The sequence below is a fragment of the Pleurodeles waltl genome, chromosome 11 (genome assembly GCF_031143425.1).
Source record: "Pleurodeles waltl isolate 20211129_DDA chromosome 11, aPleWal1.hap1.20221129, whole genome shotgun sequence".
NCBI lineage: Eukaryota > Metazoa > Chordata > Amphibia > Caudata > Salamandridae > Pleurodeles > Pleurodeles waltl.
The window spans coordinates 805,061,356-805,083,452 of record NC_090450.1 but is presented as its reverse complement, the minus strand read 5'-3'; the positions used below and the strand labels follow the sequence as shown (position 1 = coordinate 805,083,452).

General features: G+C 43.9%; 1 protein-coding gene across 4 annotated transcripts in view; it reads right to left on the bottom strand.

The window, feature by feature from the left end:
- Nucleotides 1–22,097, bottom strand: part of EMID1 (EMI domain containing 1) — a 421,712-nt gene that overhangs the window by 64,139 nt on the left and 335,476 nt on the right. For all 4 annotated transcript variants that reach the window (XM_069214563.1, XM_069214564.1, XM_069214561.1 and 1 more), the window contains exons 9-13: nt 19,359–19,505; nt 9,648–9,728; nt 5,821–5,873; nt 5,236–5,298; nt 2,630–2,674 (exon numbers count right to left, since the gene is read on the bottom strand). In XM_069214563.1, coding sequence (XP_069070664.1) covers nt 2,630–2,674; nt 5,236–5,298; nt 5,821–5,873; nt 9,648–9,728; nt 19,359–19,505 — 389 coding nt within the window. The remainder of the gene's footprint in view (nt 1–2,629; nt 2,675–5,235; nt 5,299–5,820; nt 5,874–9,647; nt 9,729–19,358; nt 19,506–22,097) is intronic.

Here is a 22,097-nt window from a genome sequence, read left to right as displayed (position 1 = left end):
TGTAACGAGGTGGAGTGGGGAGCTGTAACTGCATTGGATGGAATTATGGGCACAGTAACATTGTAAGCGATTGTACTATTACCATTATTACCATACAGTAAATCTGCCCCAGTACCATACATTTACAAGTTAACCTATGTGGAATGGGGAATTACTGTGTGTGACCGATTTCCTAGTTGTTCTGGAATTCACAATTCGGTGGGGTTTTAACACATACATTTAGTATGGGAAGGAAAAGGAAGGTTTTTCAGCCATTGTATGCTATCCCTGTGAGAACAAAAATAGGGGAAGAAGCTTGGCTGTTCATGCTATGAAAGGACTGTGCGACTTTACCTTGTGGAATTACTACACTGTAAAATCAGGTCCGGTTCTCCCTCACCCTAGTGTGGAAAAGCGGCCGCACTTGGAATAAGGTGGAGCAGAATTCCATGAGGTAATTTCTGAACAGAATGAGGGAACAAGTGAACTCTCAAGTTGAGAGACCATCAAGTTGGCTTCCACAAAGATAGATCCTGCACAGACCACATTGCAACACTCTGCATCGTCATTGAGCACCCAATGGAATGGAACTTCCCCCTCTATGTCAGTTTCATTGACTGTGAGAATGCATTTGACAGCGTGGAGAAAGAGACCCTTTGGAAATTCCAACACCACCACTATGGTGTGCCAGATACATTTGTAGGAACCATAGGGAACCCTTACGAGGGAATGACCTGCACATTAGCCCATGGAGGACAACTCACAGAAGCCTTAAGGTGGGATTCCGTCAGGGTTGTGTACTCTCGCCTTTTATCTTCCTGCTGGCTATAGACTGGATTATGAAGACATCCACATCAGGGAGAAGAAATTGGATTCAGTGGACACCTTGAACGCAGCTCGAACGACCCAGGCTTTTTGCCTACAACCTGACCCTACCCTCCCATACTCATCTGCAAATGCAAGAAAAGACAGACAATGTGCCAGCAACATCAGCACAACATGACCTCAACATCCACAGGGGAAAAAACAAGATCCTGAAAGTTAACAGGCACAGCACAACTGCAATCACTCTTGCAGGCGATACTCTGATAAAGGTTGAGTCCTTCACCTATCAGGGCAGTGTGTCAGACAAGCAGGCCAACACAGACACTGACATCAAGGCAAGAATTGGCAAAGCAAGGACTGCCTTCATTGAGCCAAAGAAGATCTGGCGTTCCAGGTACCTAACACTGCAAACCAAGAACAGGCTTTGTAACACTAATGTAAAAGTGGTCCTTCTGTTTGGAGAAGAAACCTAGAGGACAATAGTGACCACCACCAAAAAAGTAAAGACCTTCATCAACATCTAACTGAGGAAAGTCCTTCAAATCCACTGTCCAAACACCATCAGCAACAATGATCTATGACAGCAGACTTCCCAACTTCCTGCTTGTGATGAAACCATGTAAAGATGCTGGGGCTGGATAGGTCACACCCTCCGCAAGCCTGCATCAAACACCAGGCAAGCCCTGACCTGGAACCCTCAAGGGAAGATGAAAAGAGAAAGGCCAAGAAACACTTGGTGCCAATGGCTCAAGGTTGACTGCAAGAAGATGGGTTACACCTGGAGTCAGATTGAAAGAAAAGCCCAGACCAAAGATAAATGGAAGGAGGGGCAGTAGGATTAAGTAAATAATTCTGCTTCACCTGGCTCGTAATGAGGGCCTACATGTTAGTTCCCATTATAGGAAGTTTTTCATGTTGATTCCCACAATGGGTTATAGGTGAGAATATAATGCTAAACCCCACATAAGGAGGTGAATAACTGTCCAATGATGATTCCCACAATGGGAGGTGGGTGAATACCTAATGTTGACTGTCCTGTTGTGCGGTGGGTGAATATCTACTGTTGATTCTCACAATGTGAGGTGGTTGAGTTTCAAATGTTGATTCACACAGTAGGAGGTTAGTGGTTATCTGATTTTGAACCCTCAATGTGAGGTGCGTGTGTATAAAAGGTTGAACCCCACATTAGTAAGTGGGCAAACATCTACTGTTGATTCTCACATAGGATGGTGGATATATTTTATGAGATGGTTTCCACAATGGGAGGTGGTTGAGTATCCCATGCTGATTCCCATGATGGGTGAGTATATAATGCTATTTCCCACACTTAGATGTGGGTGAGAATCAAATGTTGGGGACCCTACAATACAAGATGGATGAGGATAGATGTGGTTGCATAATAGGAAGTGTGAGAGGTACTTAAAAAGGGTTCCCATATTCAGAGTGGTTGAATTTCACAATAGAAAGCAGGAGAGGATATCATTTTGGGGGTTTCACAATGGGACAGTTGTAAGGATTTAAATTGCCATGTCCCACATCAGAAATTGAGTGCGCATAGAATGCTGAGATCTCGCAATGGGATGTTGATGATGTCCAAATGCGGAATTCTTACAGTGGATTGCCCCAAGGATTTAAATTGCTGTATTCCACGTCAGAAATTGAATGTGAATAAAATGTTGAGATCTCGCAATGGGATGTTGATGATGTCCAAATGCGGAATTCTCACAATGGGGTGCCACCAAGAATTTACATTACGTTTTTCACAATTTGAAGATTGTGGCCAATCGGAGAAGGAATTATGTGAAAGCTGCATTGCGCCACTTACACTTTCTCCCTTAGCACCGCGCTGTCCAGGATAACCAGGTGTTCCCTAAGAGAAACAAAAAGAGAGAGAGGTGTGGTTTCAATTTATGTGTATATCACCATTTTTTATAGTTACCTTTTAATGCACCCAACAATCTTCCTGTGTTTCCAACTTATTTCATACATTTATGCCTCTAGTTACCAAATCATTCCTCTATGATCCTTCCTACCTGTTCTTTGGATGTACTGTAGATACATGGCATGCCTGTGTGAGAGTTAGACATTTCTAAACCATAATTCATCTATTCATACTCCCATTCCTCTACCTCCACCTCCACCACATCATGGCATTCTTTTGAGACATCACCCATTCTTCATTCCAGCCATCAACCATTTACCCCAAGGTTCTGAAGAATTTAAATGTACCAGCACCTGACAAAATACACTGCTTAAAGACCTATAACATCTTTATGTTTCTATCTGTCTCTTCTTTGAGCGAAGTATCTCTCTGTGTTTCAGTGTTTTACTTGAAGCAGACAGGTTTGTAATTAAATTTCACAGAATAGGTTTGGGACAGTGGCACCAATGTGAGACGTTAAGTTTCACGCCCATTAGAGGTGTCTGAAGCAGTGATGCCCATATGTTAAATAACAGACCACCCAAGGCTCAAGTTGAACACACATATACTTATTCTGGGTATGCTGTCAATTCTCCAAGACGAGTGAATCCAAAGTTACTTCTGTTTCAAGACAAGTATCAATGTGGTTTTTAATATCACTTTCTATTTTTGTTAAGGCATTTAATTGAAAAAGGGTTTATTGTACTGTAACATAACAATAATGCTCCCAGTGGATAGGGCGCCCATACTAGGACTCCTTTAACAGTGATTCTCATCAATGCATGATCTCAGCAGACTGACCACAGAAGAATGTGTCTCATTTAGATGATTTACATAAGGACGGCCTCCCCCGGAAAAGTGGCCCCGTAATTTGGAGTAGTTGATACGTCTGTAGGAGTGAAGCTTAGAGGAGAATGTTCCCATAGGAACATAGCTTCCCTTATGAGTTTACCAGTTGAGACCATACAAGGATAATGTTCTCAGAAAGAAAATCCTCCATTTAAATGCAGTCTGGAGAGTATGACTGTGTTGTATTCCCTTGTGACTGTTCCTAGAAGCCTGGGGATTCCAGGAGAATGCTCATGGAAGTGTAAGACTCCTGTGAGAAAGTTCTTAGAAGAGCAATAATTACTCTGGAATATTCCAATAGTACACACATTCCATGATGAATGTTCCCAGGTTGGAGAGGTTCTCAAGTGAATGTTCCTAGAAGGGTTAGATTACCATATTTATACCATATTTATGCATGCAGGGGAGAATGGATCTCAGGTTAATGATCCCAAAAACATGAGGCTCCAGGAAACTGCATGTGAAGAGTAGAACTCCAAAAGGTCCCAATAATGGGGATGCATCCTGATTACGTCGGCTGGCTGACTGCTATTGCAAGGCACTCAAATGAGATACTTCTTGATAAATTATGTCCTAAGGCTAATACCTGAGAATGTCCCTGGAAAAGGGTGGTAACCAATTAAAATACCCCAAGTGAGTTGGACCTACAAGTGAGTTGGGCTCACAGAATTCTGGGCCTCCCAAGAGCAAGCTCTCAGAGCACCATAGCCCGCAGACGAATGTTGTAACAAGACTGGTCACAAAGTACAATGTTCCAGAAAGAAAAGCATCATCAGGCAAGTGTTCTGAGAAGTGTGCAACATGATTCACTTTCCAGGAACATGCTTCTGAGAGTGTGACCTGAATTGCTTCTGAGAGTGTGACCTGAATGAGAATGCTTTCGCTAGAACTGTGCTCCCAGGTTTGTGCCTCCAAACAGATTACACCCGAAGAGTAGGACTTCTGTGAGAACTGGCCACAGAAGCTAGGCCCTCCACGAAGTGCTGGAAAGTCATTCATATTAATTTGGTACTGAAGATGAATTAAGGAGTCTATATTTACAGACCTGGTGGTGCGTAAAAACAAAGAGGACTCAAATTTTCTATAGACATTCCTGTTAACCACAACCATACACATGCACATCTCTCATTATAACCTGGCATCTCCCTCGCCTTGTCTGGTAAACCCCCATGCTATGGAATCCCCATATTCCCCAGAGACATCGTAACATTCTGAAACATTCTGCCACTTTTGTTCAAAATTGCCTTCAAAGACCCGAGTATTGGCCTTTACCAACCCTTATTGTTTCACCTTTAGATTCACCTCCACCCTGCTATAGTCTTTGTGTTCTACTTTTACTATACTGAAGGGATTCTTTGTCATGAACTGTCCTGACTTGTAGTCTCAAATGCTCCACAGCACTTCACATCAGCTACGGATTTCTGCATCTTAAAAAATATATTTAAATGTTGATACCACCCTTAACATTAAATGGCCAGATATTAGCGCAGGTTTTCTATGTATAGAATCGGTAAAGGGGGCCTTCTTGTTACCCAGGAACACTAATAGCCCTGTTTCCTCTCAAGGCATTTCATGCCTTGGCTTTGTTCGGCATCATGGCTGACTGCTTGTAAACAAACTTCTACTGTTCATTCATTACAAGTGAAAATCTGAAAACTCACAGGATCGCCTTTCTCCCCTCGGAGGCCATTTGTTCCAGGAGTTCCAGGTACGCCAGGTAAACCCTGCAAAAAACAGTAAAGGTAAAATCACACCCACTTCTAATATGTTTTATCTTTTGAGATTAGATCATTTTTCTTGGCCATACAGAGGCCAGAGCTCCAAAAAAGAGCACAGAGAGGACAGAACACTGTCTGCAGTTACCCAGGGAACACGCCAGCCTAAGCCTCATAGGGATAGGATCGGCAAAGGCATTAACTGGCTCCTGGAGAGGCATTAGCGGGTGTCTGCCAGAATGAAAGTACACAGACACCAGCCTGTGCATAAAAGGCAGTAGACGGGCAGAGGCGCCAGTATACGACTGGAAGAGGATAAAAGGATAGAGAAACCGGAAGTTGCATCCCAGCGGATAAGAAGTGAGAAGCACTATCATGTGACTTGTAGGGAAGGGAATGATGGTGGCACAAAGGTGAGCCTCACATCATAGAATAGAACAGAAGTGCCAGAGAATGTATGACATGAGATCGGTGTATGTAAACACCATGAGATAGAAGTATATAAACACCATGGGGCTTCAAATTACTCACATTTTGTCCAGGAGGGCCCACGGGCCCTGGCGGCCCCTGAGGTCCAGATGGCCCTGAAGACAAAAAGCAAAAGAAACTGAGATATGATGCAAATTTACAGACAGCAAATGGACAGAACAGAAATCTGTAACAACATCTTTCTGTAATTGAGTATCTTCATTAAACTCATAACGACTGAGGGCCTCATTACGGCCCTGGCGGCCGGTGGTACACCAGCGGTAACACCGCCAACAGGCTGGCGGTGTACCAGCAGTGTATTATGACTGTGGTGCATTAGCCACAGCCATACTGCCGGCCCCTCCACTTGACCGCCAGGCTTCCGCCAGGCGGTCATAATCCCAAATCCCCGACCGCCAGCCTGTCCATGGCGGTAAACACCGCCATGGAAAGGCTGTCGGTAAGGGGGTCTCGGGTGCCCCTGGGGGCCCCTGCACTGCCCATGCACTTGGTATGGGTAGGGCAGGGGACCCTAGGCACAGCCCCGTTGCGCATTTCCAGGCAGTGACATGGGCGACGGGTGCTGCTGCACCCGTTGCACATCAACATTGCAGTCGGCTCCATTATGAGCCGGCTGCAATGTTGATGTGACTTTTCCGCTGGGCCAGCGGACGGAAACGCTGTTAAAGTCCGATGGACCAGTGGAAAAGTCATAATAGGGAGCCACATATTCTGCCAGCACTGGCAGTGGAGAAGTGTGGCACAATGGTTAGAGCGGCAGACCTTGAAGCAGAGATCTGGCTCAAGACCAGGGTTCAAGTCCCGCTTCGGCAGCTCTTGGGCTCAATTCCCTTGGACCAGATAATTCTCGCCTCAGTGCCTAATCTAATTAATGGGTCCCACTCTGCAACTCTGGGCAATAGCTTGCTTAATCTCCACAACGGCCCCAACAGCGCTTGGATGCCTGGCTTCACCCTGGGGGTGCCCAGGAGTGGGCACATCACAGGGAAAAGCCAGGAGGGGTTCCATAGCGGTATGAGTACAGCGCCTTGAGACCCTAATGGGTGAGTAGTGCGCTATACAAGTGCAAAGTTTACATTTTACGTTTACGTATAGTGGCGCCCACGGCTTCAGCGGTCTTTTAGTAAGACCGCTGAAATCATAATGAGGGCCTGAATGTCTCTGCCTGGAGGCATATTCCAAGAACACGCTTATAATAGAGAAGAAAATGCTCTCCTAATAGAACAAAAAATCTTCTTCTAATATAAAAACGCTAGCTATACACAGGCATAATTACATTTACATTTTCCACTTTTAAAAATGAAACACAACTTTCTGTAATAAAAACAACCTGGTAAAATCCAAGGAGAGTTTACAGATCAGATGGAGCATAAAATTCTGCCCACATTCATTATGTTTAACGTTTTAACACTTAAACATAAAAATAAAAATAAATGAAATTTGTACCATACGCATTCAAACTCAGGGGCGTCCTCTCTACTATGGCGGAAGAACGACACCCCACTGCTGAAAGGCAGAAAAATAAAATGATAATAAAAGTATTTTATTATCATTTTATTTTTCCACAGACTGTAGGGGGACGGCGGCCAGCATCCTACCCATCACATGGAAGGAGGAGTGCTAGGTGCGCTCTAAGTGCGCATGTCAGTTTGGCCAGCCCTCTCAGGCCGGCCAAACTGTAATGCACACTTAGAACTCTCCACCCAAGCTGTATTTCACAGCCAGGTGGAGACCAAGCACAGACTCCCACTCCCCCACTGAGTGGCATTTCAGCCCACTCAGGCCAATCCCGGCGCTTCTCTCGTGCCGTATCAGAGAATGAGAGAAGCATCTGGATTGGGTAGGGAGGGAAGCAGAGAAGCACTGAGGTGCTGGGAGCGGAGGAGCACTCGGCAGCATCTGGCAGCTGCAAGTAAGTGTTATTCCCCTGGCATCCACCCTGCTCCTCGCACTACCCTTCCAGCCATTCCTGCAGTAGCCACCACTGAAACTGACAAAGATGAAAAATGGCACTGCCTCTTTAACAAATCCAACGCAAAGCATCTCTCTCCAGCATACATATGGTGGCAATTTCAGTTATTTTTCTCATTAAAACGCTGCAATTCTGCTGCATATGATTTTCTGTATTTTGTTAATTATATAAATGTATGTTTTCTTTATTCAAAAATAATACTGATGCACTTGAGGTTTTTTGTGGTTAAACACAACATCACTAGAAACTGGCACAAGTTTCTGGGCGTGACGCATGGCTCATTCGATATCCAAGGAAATCCTCATATACAGCTCACTGGGGTGCCCAAAAAACACATGAAAAATTGAGTTAATGGAGTACAGGGGGGATTGCATGGAACCTAACTGTGGATGAAGGAGGGTCTGAGACAATCTAATCTTGCATACTGGCTTGATAGGAGAATGTTTGCATTAGAGCTTTCATAAGGTATGTGAGGAAAACTATGTATTATTCTCCACGAATAGGATCTTGTTACATATGCTTACAGAAATCATATTTAAATATTAATAAAATGTTTCATGAAAAACTGCACAAACGTAAATAAAATGACACCTGTTGTGTGTTGCTAAACTGGAATAAATGGGGCTGTGGCTTTTAAATTAGGAAAGAAGCTTTCTTTATTAAAAATGTACTCCACTATCTCACAGGCAGGAGGAGAGAGGGAGAGGGAGAAGATATTCAGTGCTTCTGAGTATCAATGAAGATCCCATCACAGAAAACTGAGAATTACTTAGAGAGACCAATCTGTAATATCTATTACAGCCTGTACTACGGTTACAACTCAGCTAAAGTGTCGGCAGGGGATTTACACCAGCAGAAAATCTGCTCTGAACACAAAGCATTGCACGGCTGTCAGCATCTGGAAACACCCAGAAGGAGAACCTCAAGGTAGAGAGAGAGAGGGCAAGGCCTAGCCTACTGACAGACTAAGGACTGGAAATGAAGATGTTGGCATTCTTATTGCACACTCTCCAGAAGAGCGGGGCCTGTGGCTGGTGCTCCAGAACCAGCCTTACAGAGTGGATCGGGGCCTGAAGTGCTTCAGGCAGACTGAGCCTGGGCCTCTTGGTAGCTGCAGTTCTAGGCAAACATGTTAACATTCCCATAACTAAAAACAAAATGCAGTGGGGTCCAATACTGTATGGGCAGCAGCAGCAAGCAGCCAGGTTAAGATGTAGCAGTGGAACACAGGCGAATGCAGTAAGTATCACTGAAGCATTACAAAACTAACTTAATAGGGCCTATTACACTGGGGGATAAAGTGCTGGAGAAAATATGGCAAGAACAGGTGCCACAAGCAGCCAGAAATACAAGATTGCAAATTAAACAGCGGTAAGTAAAGTGACTGACCTAGGAACTGAAGCAGCAGGGAAATAATGTCTGTAAACAGCATGGTGAGGAAGAGTGGGGGAAATCTTTTTTAACTAATTCGAACACCCACATTATGCACCAAATACTTGCTACATTTAAAGCTAATTACAAAAAAACATATGTTCACAAGCCTGGAAAAGATACTGGGTTTTCGAGGGGCCCTTGAAGCTACTTGCTGCTCCCCCTTGTTGTGTGCTCAGAATACCTACAGCATGAAGTAGTTTATTTTTTCAAATGTTTACTCTGATCTGATTGTTTATGGGCCAACCCTAGATTTATCTTCTCCTTCCTGCAATCCCTATCATCCAGTGGAGGGATACCATAAAAATATATATTTTTTAAAAGGCACTTACCTGATGACGATCAAAACAAAGTTTATTACCATTTTACTTTTCTGTTCAGGGGGCATTTGTTTGGGGGCGACGCTCCTCCGCCCACTTGGAGGGGCCGCCCCTGCTATCATCTGAAAAATGCAAAAGAAACTTACCTGCTGGTCCAGGAGGACCAGGAGACCCTTGAATTCCTGTCCTTTCAGATTCAGTGAAGGTATTTGATAGAAGAGGGTCACCTAAAATATAGAAGAGAAAGAGAATAGCCACGTGATGACATAATAGCATGCTCTCTAACCTCCCCAACAATGGGGGAGGGCAAAATACCAGAACCAGCCGGCTCTTATGGGAGAACCAATGATGGGCATCATGGAGGTCACTTCAAAGTAGCAATGATGAATGTGCAGATTCAGATGGACACAGTGGGTCAGCTTAATGGAGGGATGCCTAACACCTCAGGATATGCCTACAGGATCAATGCTGAATACAACAGGATGAGCCCACAAGAGCATTGATGAATGCTACAGGATGAGCCTAAAGCTGTCACGAGGACCCACTGGGACTTAGCTCCCACTTACCTGGGGGCAGAGTCTGGCGTTTCTAATGCCATTGAAGGCATCATTGCTCTGGTTTTGGTGCTGTGCTGCCATGCATGGTCTTTCTGGTTTAAGGATGCATGGCTTTGTGTGGTGGGTGTTCTGGACAAGTTTACTTCCTGGCAGCAGAATTTCTGTGAAACCGCACGCCACGAGGGTGTTCTTGCTTATAGCATCTCTGTAACGTTGCAGGCATGGAAGATTCGTGCTTAGTAACGTAGTAGATCATGATAGATGTTCTTCCTTTGGTTAAGGTCTCTTTTTACGAGTATTTTAGGTTTTAAATTGCCCAAGAAGATCGCAAGTTATTATTTCCTATTGCTTTCTACAGGTTTACTTCCTGTTTTGCCCTATAAAAAGGAGACCAGAGCAGTTCAAACTAGCATCGCAGTAATGCTTTTTGCCTGTTGTTCGCCAGGGTCGTCCTGGCTTATAGGGCAATTGGGCAGTGCCTGATGGGCTAGTCTGATTGATCAGTGTGAGTGTGTGGGCTGTTTTTTAGTAGTTTGTGGGCCTGTTTTATGGTAAGGTGGGATGGTTTTTACTGTTGATTTCTCTGATATCACCACAAACGTCGCCTGCAACAAAAACAAATGAATGTAGTTTAACATACGTTGCAAAATACCCATACAGTCTGCCTTTAAAAGTTCAAAACTGGGCTGATTAGCAGACATGGACCACTGTGCTCAATATCTGGTTTGCACTCTTATTCTGGTGCCCAGGCCTATTTTTTGTCCCAGTCCGACCAGGCTGTTAGCTGTTTGGACTTGCCAGTTTTCCTTCACGTCCTGCTTCTTTCTTCAGGCTTCAATCCTCTGTTCGCCCTGGCTTGGAGGAAGGCTTTTTTTACTGCATCCAGCTTTCATCATGCTTCACTTGTAGTTGCGTCTCTTGACTACCTGTGGTATGCTTGGAGTAGCTTCAGGAAGTGGGAGACCCTTTCTTCACCTCAAAAAAAGGCTTCAGCTGTCACCTAAGAGCCCTGCCCTTGAGACAGGGTCAGCCTAACCGAGAAGTAATGAACTAAAGGGGTCAGGACAAAGGAACAATGAAGAATGCATTAGAGCCAGCCAAGGGGGACAAGAATGGACATTTTACAGCTAGCAAATGGGATATGAGGAACCCACCGGGGCCAGCCTAAAGGGGCAATAATGGACATACCAAGGCCAGTACCAAAGAATGAGGATGAACATTTCATTCTTAGACTAATGGAACAATAAAAGACACATCGGGGTGAGCCTAAACGGGCACTGAAAAACAGGCTCAGAAGACAAGACATGTCTAAGTGAGCAAATAAGGGGCCAGATGTAGCAAGTTTGCAAATTGCGACTTGCAATTTGCGAGTCCATCCGACTCGCAAATTGCAAGTTGCAATTTGCAATGCAGTACGGTGTCTCAGACACCGACTGCGACTCGCTATGGGGTCGCAATGACCCACCTCATGAATATTCATGAGGTGGGTCGCAAATTGCGGCCCCATAGCGAGTAGAGGCACTCGCAAACATGGAGGCCTGCTGTCGTCAGCAGACCTCCATGTTCGTGACTGCTTGCTAATAAAGCAGTTTTTTTTTTTTTTAAGTGTAGCCCGTTTTCCTTACAGGAAAACGAGCTGCACTTAAAAAAAAAACGAAACCTTTAGTTTTGGTATTTTTTCAGGGCAGGGAGTGGTCCCTTGGACCACTCCCTGCCCTGAAAAAATATTTTCGGGTCCAGTCACAAACTGGAAGGGGTCCCATGGGGACCCCTTCCTATTTGCGAGTGGGTTACCATCCACTTGAAGTGGATGGTAACTGCGATGCCATTTGCGACCGCGTACGCAGTCGCAAATGGTATTGCATCCCACTGCGACTCGCAAATAGGAAGGGAACACCCCTTCCTATTTGCGAGTCGGAAATGCATATCGCGAGTCGGTAACGACTCGCAATATGCATTTCTGCATTGGGAAACGCGTTTAGCGAGTCGCAAACGGCAAATTTTGCCGTTTGCGACTCGCTAAACGTTTCCTACATCTGGCCCAAGGTGACTTTTTAGTATACTGACACATACACTTTAGAGACAGACATGTTTCAATCGACACCGCTCTTTCCAGCATAAACGTACCGGGCCTGCTTCACAAAACATACTACAAATTGCAATTCACAAATCACGTGCAGAGTTTAATGTCTCTGCCTTACCTATATCTATGTGTGCAGAGTCCTCCTACTGACTGTGGAGACTCTGCCCACTTAAGTATATGTTTTCGTACTAGTGAGTGAGTGGGAAAAGGGACTGGTTTACTACAAAACAGGATGAGAATATTAAGGAGTAAGAGGGGTTAAGAGAGGGTCAATGAGGGGTTAAAGGAGGGACGCCACCCACTCAAACAAAAGTAAGCTAATTGCATTACTCTGGGGTGGAGACATATAACTTACAGTCGGAGTTTGTGAATTACAGAAACTAGTAAACTTAATCTAGAGTGTAAACTTACTCTAAAACGTAAGCTTCCCTTGTGAATCAGGCCTATTATTCTTAACATGCCAGCATCACCCACTGGGACAATAACTTACTTCTCCACACACTAGCTTCTTCACACAGGCACAACTCTTCCCATACTCCTAGATAGGCCCTTCCTAATTCAGTTACAGCACTCTCTCAAAAACACATCCTTTCATTCACACACATAATCCTCTTATCAACAGACAGCCCTGTAATTTACAGACATAGGGCCAGATTTACCAGTCCCTAGCATGTCTTTGCGCCACACTAGTGCATTTTTTATACTAATGTGGCTCACGGAGGCATTTTTCACTGTGCCTTATTCACAAAGTGGCGCAATGCATGCATTGCTCCACTTTGAGACCCCTCGTGCCACATTATGGCTGCATCAGGCATAATGTATGCAATGGGGACATTCCGGCGTAAGGAGGTGCACAACAATGGTGCAGTGAAATCCACAAGATTTCACTGCACCATTTTTGGCGTAATTTTTAACGCCTGCTCAAAGCAGGCATTAAAGTGATGCACCCATTGTAATCAATGGGCCTCCTTGCACTTTGCTGCACTAGCGTCAAACATTTTTTGACACTAGTGCAGCAAAGCGCCACAATAGGACACTAGTGCAGCAAAGCGCCACAATAGGATAAAAAATGTTGACACTATTGGCCTAACTTGCGCCATGTTGCGCCATATTGTAAATACGGCGCACACATGGCGTTGTTAGGTGGGGCAGGGGCGATGTAAGAAAACTGGCGCATTAGCACTGATGTGCCAGTTTCTTGTAACTATGCCCCTTAGCCATTACCCATACAGGCACAGTCACAAATAATCCCCTTACCCATACTGAAAAACCTCTACCAACAACGCAGCCAATTGGAAATTCAGTCCGAGCATCAGCATAGAGGATGCCTGTCATCCACTTTAGTGTGGACATGTCATTATGCGCACCCTAAAAGACTGAATGTAATGGTCCAAGAAACAATGCAGTAAGAATCATGCGGGAAGGAAAGAATTCTGGGCTGTGCCAAAATGTACAATTTCCTAGGAGCTCATAGACACCATGATTAGGCATACTGGTTCATGATGCTACTTTTAGAACTTTTTCATAGGCCGGAGCAAATCTATCAGGGAGTTCCCCAGAAACGTCCCTGCCCATTAGGATGCTGTCTAGCTACCTATTGTCATCCCTGCTATCAGACATCCCACTGTGTAGTTTACTTGGAGTCCGGTCACCTTGCACTGATGGAACCCATTCTGGGATTCTGGCATCCTCCTATCAAGTTTGTGTCAACTTCTGGACCTTAACAAAGGAAGCGATCTCCTGTGGGATTTGGGAATAATCAGTGAGTAAAGTTACGTGTAACACTAGTTCTTCTTAATGGTAATTGTCACTTAAGTCACAAACATGAAATAGCGCCACACAGGCTGCATGATCCCAAAGCACTCTAAATAAAAGATAAAAAATCTCTTCTGAAACTAAACATTTTTTTGATTGAGTATTTATATGGGCCAATCTGCAGGCTCCATTACCCAAGTTGTGTTTCTATGGAAAAGGAAGTCACATGCAAGTCAAAGTGCTGATCTTTTTAACATGAAGCCATAAAAGGATTGAAGGGAAACAAGACTAGACTAGCCTTTTCAGCACAAGGAAACGCTGACCTTCTGTGTGCACTCATAATGCCCTGTGCCAGCAGTTTGTATCCTAGTTGATTTTAAAAGAAAAAGCAGGGTACTGATCCTACTGATTAAAAGGTGCATTGAAAGTACTGGGGGAAGGGTGTGAAAACAGTTGTTTATTACTTCAATGAAAATTCCCATAACGGAGAATTGGTACTACAAGTAAGTATTTTTTTTTATTCTTTATCATGGAATCTTCAACGATTGTCATAAACAAAGATAAAACCTGTAACCTCATCAGCAACAATAATAAAAGTAAAAACGTTAGAAATCAAGAAAACCGAATTTACCAGCCAGTCGGAGAGAAGTCTGACCCACTTTGATGTCTGCCTTGGAATCTGAATTTAGACAGTAATGCCTAATAAAGGTGTCGACAACTCCCCAGGTGGTCACATGGACGTCAATTCACCAAAATGGCGGAGGTGGCGGAAGTGGCATCATCGCGCCCTTTGACCTCCACTTTCACTCATGCACACATACTTACACATATAAACAAATTCACACTTACATACACTCTTTCTCTCACATAAACGCACTCTTACCCCTGAGCACACACACAACATACATTTAAAAGCATTTTTTTTACTTACCTCTGCTGCCATAGCATATTCCACTTAATTGCACTCCATTTTATTACACTAATAGTGAATAATATATCATAAGGCTTGTTGGTGGCTTTTCCACACCACAGAGAGATTGCAATCTTGGGATGTTGACTGCATCCTCCAGGAACTCTTCTCAGATTCCAGGGCTGCATTGCTGACTGTTTCATCCTACCGTCAACCAACTCCTGCAACCACCGACTGGTCGGTAGTGGCTCCTGCCACCACTGGACACTTCTGCGACTTCTGGACTTGGTCCCCTCTTTTTCAGGTCCTATTCTTCAGGAATCCATTGCTGGTTTCTTGCAGTCTTGTGTGGGTGGTGCATTATTCTTCTTTTTGGTCCTTTTGGTGATTGTAGGAAAATCCAGTAACGTATTCCTTTATTTCTGGTCGCTGGGGGGCACTGTGGTACTTACCTTTTGGGGTTCCTAGTTCTTCCAGCTCCCTCTCTACAGATTCCACTTACCTGGGTGGGGGTCCTGCATTCACATTCCATTTTTTTGTATATGGTTTGGGCTCCCCCTAGGGTCACAATTGCCTATTTTTGTTGCATTGTTTTTTATTGCTATTTATGCCTAATGCCTATCTATTATTTTTGGTAATTGTATCACTAAAATAGTGTCTTTATGTTTGTAACAATGAGTGTTTTCTTTCATGTGTGTGAGTGATGTGTGGCTACAGTGGTATTGAATCTGCTTTGCATGTCTCCTGGATAAGCCTTGGCTGCTCATCCACAGCTACCTCTAGAGAGCCTGTCTTCTAGACACTGCCTACATTTCACTAATAGGGGAACCCTGGACCTGGTATAAGGTGTAAGTACCATAAGTACCCACCACACACCAGGCCAGCTTCCTACAGTAGCCACTTATTGTTTCTGTCTGTTTTAATCATAAAATCAGAGTGGGCTTCTTTTAACAGGTTTATGATGCCAGTGTACACCAGTGTGTCCTTGTACATGAATTTGTTATCTGACTTTACCATTACTAGTCCAGCTCACACTAGGAGAACTCCCGAGGTTGGTGCTCTGTACGCTGCCCCTTCATATTGTATGCATCATCTCACATGCTACAACTATGCAGATGACACACAAATACTACTTAAATTAGAATGCCCCAAAAACATTGAAAACTCACAAATCTTCAGTTGCCTCAGAGCCGTTGATCACTGGATGACCTGGAGCCATCTCAAACTAAATACCTCCAAAACAGAAATACTCATATGTGGTGACTGGAAAAATTATGACCCTCTGTGCGTCTGGCCTGACGATCTCGGACCACCTCCTCAATTATCCAAGAAAGTTAAAAACCTAGGAATCACCATGGATTCCAAGTTAACTATGAATGCCCAAGTAGACAAATTAGCACGCACAAGCTTCATCACCTTAAAGACTTTACGACGCATCTTCCCCCACCTCGGATTTCCACACAAGGTGCAAGCTACTATCTTGCTTGTACTATCCAAACTGGATTATGCCAATAGCCTCTACCATGGATCATCTCTATCTGTTATGAAAAAACTACAACGTATCCAGAATTCTGCAGCCAGGCTACTATTACATATAAAGCCGCAAGCCCACATCTCCCCTGCCTTGAGAGCAGTACACTGGTTACCCGTTGCCAGCAGATGCACTTTCAAGCTGCTTTGTATCACCCACAAAGATATACATGGGACAGGACCGCTTTTTATCATAAAGAAAATTACCAAATACATCCAACAAAGAACGCTCCGCTCAAGATTGGCACCCCGCCTTAGAACACCACCATACAAGAAAAAGACTATAGGTGGTACATCCTTCTCCGTCCAAGCAGCCAAACTATGGAATTCATTACCCCCCCAACTATAAGAGCCACAGATAACTTTCTTGTCTTCAAAAAAACTACTCAAGAGTTGGCTCTTTCCTTCATAACCACCTTATTCAAACAACTATGAACTGCATATGCCTATGTTGATAAATATTTTTTCAGATTATATGTATATTTCTATTTATTTATAGTTTCTTTAGAAAATATATATTGCTACTATGTCATAACAATAAAATACACACACACTCTTTAAACCTGTTTGACCAAGTATTTTTTACCCATGGTTCTAATTATGTATTATATGTGCATGTGTGTATTTATGTGTGTGTGTATATATATATATATATATATATATATATATATATATATATATATATATATAAGTATGTATGTGTATATGTTGTTTCTGTGCTTGGCATGTTCGTAGATCATTGCATGGCTCCTGGGTGGGTTGTTATACTAGATATCTATGAATTCCTGCTCTCATCTTATCACACTTATCTACTCATCACTCTTATGTCATGTCTCTATCAAGCTATCCTCCATTCTCACTCTGACTCATCCCAAATCCCTTCTACCACTTTCATCTCCTAAATATCTCTGCCTAAGCTCTTCCCTCTGCTTCCACTTCTAACTCACCAAACCTCACTCTACTACTGTGACCTCCCACACAACCCTACTAAATTCTCCTGCATTTATCTCACCCTGCTACTATGCTCTCCCTAACCCTTCCACATACTCTTCCCCCTCTGCCCCCCTTTACTCATCCCAAGCCTTTGGGTTGAGTAAATGAAGGATATACTCCCAATTAACATTTCTGGATTTCTTTCCTCCTTCACCCCTCCATTACTCCAGTCAATCTAACTAACAAACTCTCATATCCGCGGCTCAAATTAACTCATAATAATACTAAAACTGTACTCATTATTTAACAATACTAATCCATCACTAATTCTTGTTGGGTTCCAGAGTAGCGTGCTACTCATCGAAAAGCGCTTCGACACCTCGTCAGGGGTAGTAAGCGCTATATAAATACGATTACAATTACAAAAAAATTACAATTAGTGTAATATAAAACAGAAAATAAAGAGATTGGAGCCCCAGCTGACCTCCATAAGGACGAGCTTCGCCTGGGTTCCTGACACTGAATTTGCCACCTCTGAGGCCAGGGGTCGCAAAGGCAATGCCAGGGATGGCAAAGGGCAAGCCAAGAGTCGCAGCTGCGACCCCTGGCGACCCCTAAATGACGTCCATGGGTGGTCTGTTTTGCATTTGTCTCAAACTCATTCTTACCATAGGAGGAGTAGAGGCGTTTACTCTAGGAGAGTTGTCTTTTGATTTCCAAGGAAGGGGTGTATACATGTTTTGACAGCATACCCTTACACACCATTTTACATTATACATCTTGCATCACTTTGCATGGCAATGACTAAGACCGTTAAGATAGGACCGTAACTAATATCTTTTAAACTTTTTTTGTGATACCCTTTGGGTTTTCTTGATACATTTCTCATTTCTAATTTGTGGATAGAGAGAATGGGGTTGCAAAGAAGGTTGAAAGGGAAATGCTTTGAGTTTATATGAAAACCAGGGACTACCTATGGTAAAAGGAAGGACAAATTCTCATGAGAGCTCGGTTTTTGTGGAAAATAGTGTAGCGTTCATGCAAGCACAATCAGTCGTGGCTCGTGGGTGTTACAGGGGGCGGGGCCGCACATGGTGTGGGGGAGCAGGGGATAGTGGCGGGGGAGAAATATTAATACAATTAATATATATAAATATACATATATATATAAATATAAACTTACCTGCACGCCGTGCTCCGCTGCCGCTTCTCCGTCTCCTCGGCATGCTGCAAGACGCAGGCTCCCAGCCTGCCCTGCGGCCAATCCTGACACTGCTCAGAGCAGCATTAGGATTGGCTGAGAGTACCCAGCCAGGGCGCTCCCAGGCAGACTGGCAGCCTGTGCCAGCTATCTCCAGCCCACACTGCCGGGCTGGAGAGAGCCTAGTACGCACGTATGTTTGGCCGTCCCAAGACGGCCGGCCAAACATACATGCGCACTGAGGGGAGTGCACAGTGCACTCCCCTCGTCCCGTCATCCCTAATGCCCCCCCACCTTTAACAATGAAGAATAATACACTTAGTTAATTATTCTTCATTGTTAAAGGATTTTCAGCAGTTGCTGCTGTGGCTGGCAAGGGGGGTGACCGCCTCCGCCCTTATGGAGGAGCCGCCAACTGAGCACAATGCTTGAATTACACTTATTCTATGATTAAATATAATGACCACAAAGAAAACAGGATGAGAGCTGCAGCTTTGTGTATGGCCTCAAACAAGGACCTTTACGTTTGGAGGGAACAATATCAAGCTCACTGGGATAAAAGGGTGTTCTAACTGAAGGATGCCTGATTGTTTTTGCAGGTTGGGGTGCTGTGGGTTTATCTCAGTCACTTTCCATGGGTATGGCCACAAAGCCCAATGATTCCCAGCCTGGGGTCCAGTATGTCTGCAGCCTCTTTGTGGCTGCATCATCCATTTCCGTGTAGTGCACTTTTACAGTGTGACATAAGCAAGCCATGCCCTCTGTTGTTCGTTACATACAAAACCAGGCACAAAGTTTACCTCCGTTTATGGGGCAGTGCTGCTGCCATTGCGTAGGAGAGTTTTGCAGAGTTATAGTCTTAGGAAATTGCCATTCAGACTAACTCACCTTGCTCATAGACCCGTGAAATTGTAGGCCCGACTGAAATACCTGGCCCAGGAGGGCCTGGAGGACCAGGAGGACCTGGGAGGCCTGGATAACCGCGCTCTCCGGGAACACCAGCAGCACCATCTTTTCCTGTTGGTCCAGGAGGGCCTGCGATGGAGAGAAAATAAAGACAGAAAATCAGGAACAAGGACAGGCATACAAACCCCACCCTTCTGCTGGTGTTCTGGCCTCACACAGCTATTTGCAATAGTTCTGCACCTTCACCACCCTGACTAGTGTTCGGAAGCACCCTTCTTATGCCATGTTTAACAGACATTCTTATTAATGCATCTGTGATAGGGTACAAGCAGGACGTTTAATTTGTAAGCATGGTATGGACAGTTTATTATCACTTGGTGCTGTGTACCTGACTAAGCTGCCACCTTGCTAAATTTGGCGCAGCCTTGAGTGGAATTTGGGTGCCCGACACACCATTAGCTCACCTGGAGGGCCAGCGGGGTAGGCAGCTCCTCTTATTATTACATATGTATTCCTGCTGCAAACAAAAGACTCACAAGTTTGAGACCTGCTCCTTTCAACTTCCAGACTATTCCATCTGCAAATGATTGTTATGAGTAATTAATGATTGGGCTACCCATACCCAGCATTGTAACACATAGTTTACCCTCTACTGCCTGTTCTAAAAAATATTTTTCCTTCCTCCCTCAACCGAATACTGTATTTAAAACAGGATCATGGTTAGGGTAATTAACCACTTATTATTGAGCCTACCTTAGCATCGTCACTTCTTGACTTGCCACTGTGCAATCAGCCTTTTCACCATGGACGTCAATTCACTGAAATGCCACGGGTAGCGGAAGTGACATCACACGCCCTTTGACCTCCACTTTCACTCACACACACATGCTTACATATACACAGACACAAACACACGTCACACACACACACACACATAAAAACACTCTCATCTGCAACCATTTTTTACTTAGTTCAGCTGCCATGTAAGGGCTTATTCCAGCTAATTGTACTCCATTTTATTACACTAATAGTGAAAATCATATTATTGTTCACTATTAGTGTGATAACAAATTGACAGAAAACAAAGAGAGTGGAGGCCCAACTGAAGGACGAGCTGCCACTGTGGTCCTGGCACTGAATTTGCCACCTCTGAGGCCAGGGGTCGCACAGGCACTGCCAGGGGAGCCAAGGGCAAGCCAGGGGTCGCAGCTGCGACCCATGGCAACCCCTACATGACGCCCATGCTTTTCACTTGATTTTCTATTTCTATATGCCTCTTCTATTTATTTGGTTCTCTTCTGTTCTCCTAAGGCAGCAAATACCTTTTTATGCAAAGGCAATCATGTTAACAGCAGAGTGAGCAGTCTGGATGAGACTCAGTTACCCTTTGTCACAGCACCAGGGTCCGACACCCATAGCCTAAGAATGACAAAGGACTGCAGAGAGGCCATTTGAGTGGAACCTTACATGAACGACAGGCAAAGGTAACTAACTGGATGTGTGTACACGCACAAACACACACCTCACATACACAATCTACACTATAGAGGTATGGGTTTAACTTCTACACCACACGACCACCCAAGGTTATGTATGACATATTTGGAAGTCACTCCCAGGTGGTTGATAGCTACAGTATCAGGGTGTATGGAGCCCTTATATGCAACTACCAAGAAAATAAGGGTCTAGCGGCCATTTTCCGGATATGATTCCAAACCTGGAGGATGCAACAGGTCCTTATTTCCATAATCTCCTAGTTAAGGTAATTAATCATGCTGTTGTCTATTGGCATACATTATACCAGATGTGTGTTAATTTCTGATTCACTATAAGATCTCCAGAAATAAATCTACCACCGACATGTTTCTAAGATCTACTACTTCTCGTTGTTATTGAGAACAAATTAGCAAGTAAAACGCTAATAAATCTGTGGAATTTCCGCAAGGAGTTTGTGATTGTGAAGAATTCTAGCAAAGCAAGAGCACTTTTGATTTGTCACAGCTTAGAGTAGTAATGGGCCCCAGCGTTTAGCTCAAAGAAAGCTGGGTTTGCATGAGGTTCACAATAGGACAGCTCATTTTTCTTTACTAAGCTGTTTGGTGTGTACAGCTACCAAGCATTAAGTGGACAGAGACAAGAAAAGTTTTCTTACCTGTAACACCAGTCCTTTATCATAGTTATCATCATTAAATTATCAAACTGCCACAAATGCACAGGTGTTAATTCCAGAATCCATAGAGTTAATTATCGATTAACTCCAGGTATGAAGATTAATGGGGAATTCCAAATAGATCCACGTGGATCCTCTGAGAAATGAGGAATGGGGAGTCAATACCCTGATTCCCCTCGAAAAGCATCATTTTCCTATAATTTTTCTACTGGAGATTCTGCTACTTTTAGAAGACCAAATCTTCAGGTCAAGATATAAAGCGTTTTCCAGCAGACCTTGTGATTGAGGTGCAGCCCACCCTGCTGTTACTGACCTACAGCGGTTCAATGACCGCTCATCATGAGGGCTTTAAGTACTCTGCTGACATATGGGATTTCAGAGCACTGTTAGAATGAAGAGAAAAATTCTCTATTTTATGTTAGACAAAATGAAGATAATAAATATCAAACAACAATTAAAAGTAGAGTAGATTTTAATAATTTTAAAAGTAAAATGGTTCCCCAGGTATGCAGGCTCACTAAATTGGAAAAACTGCAGTGTAGCTTTAGGTC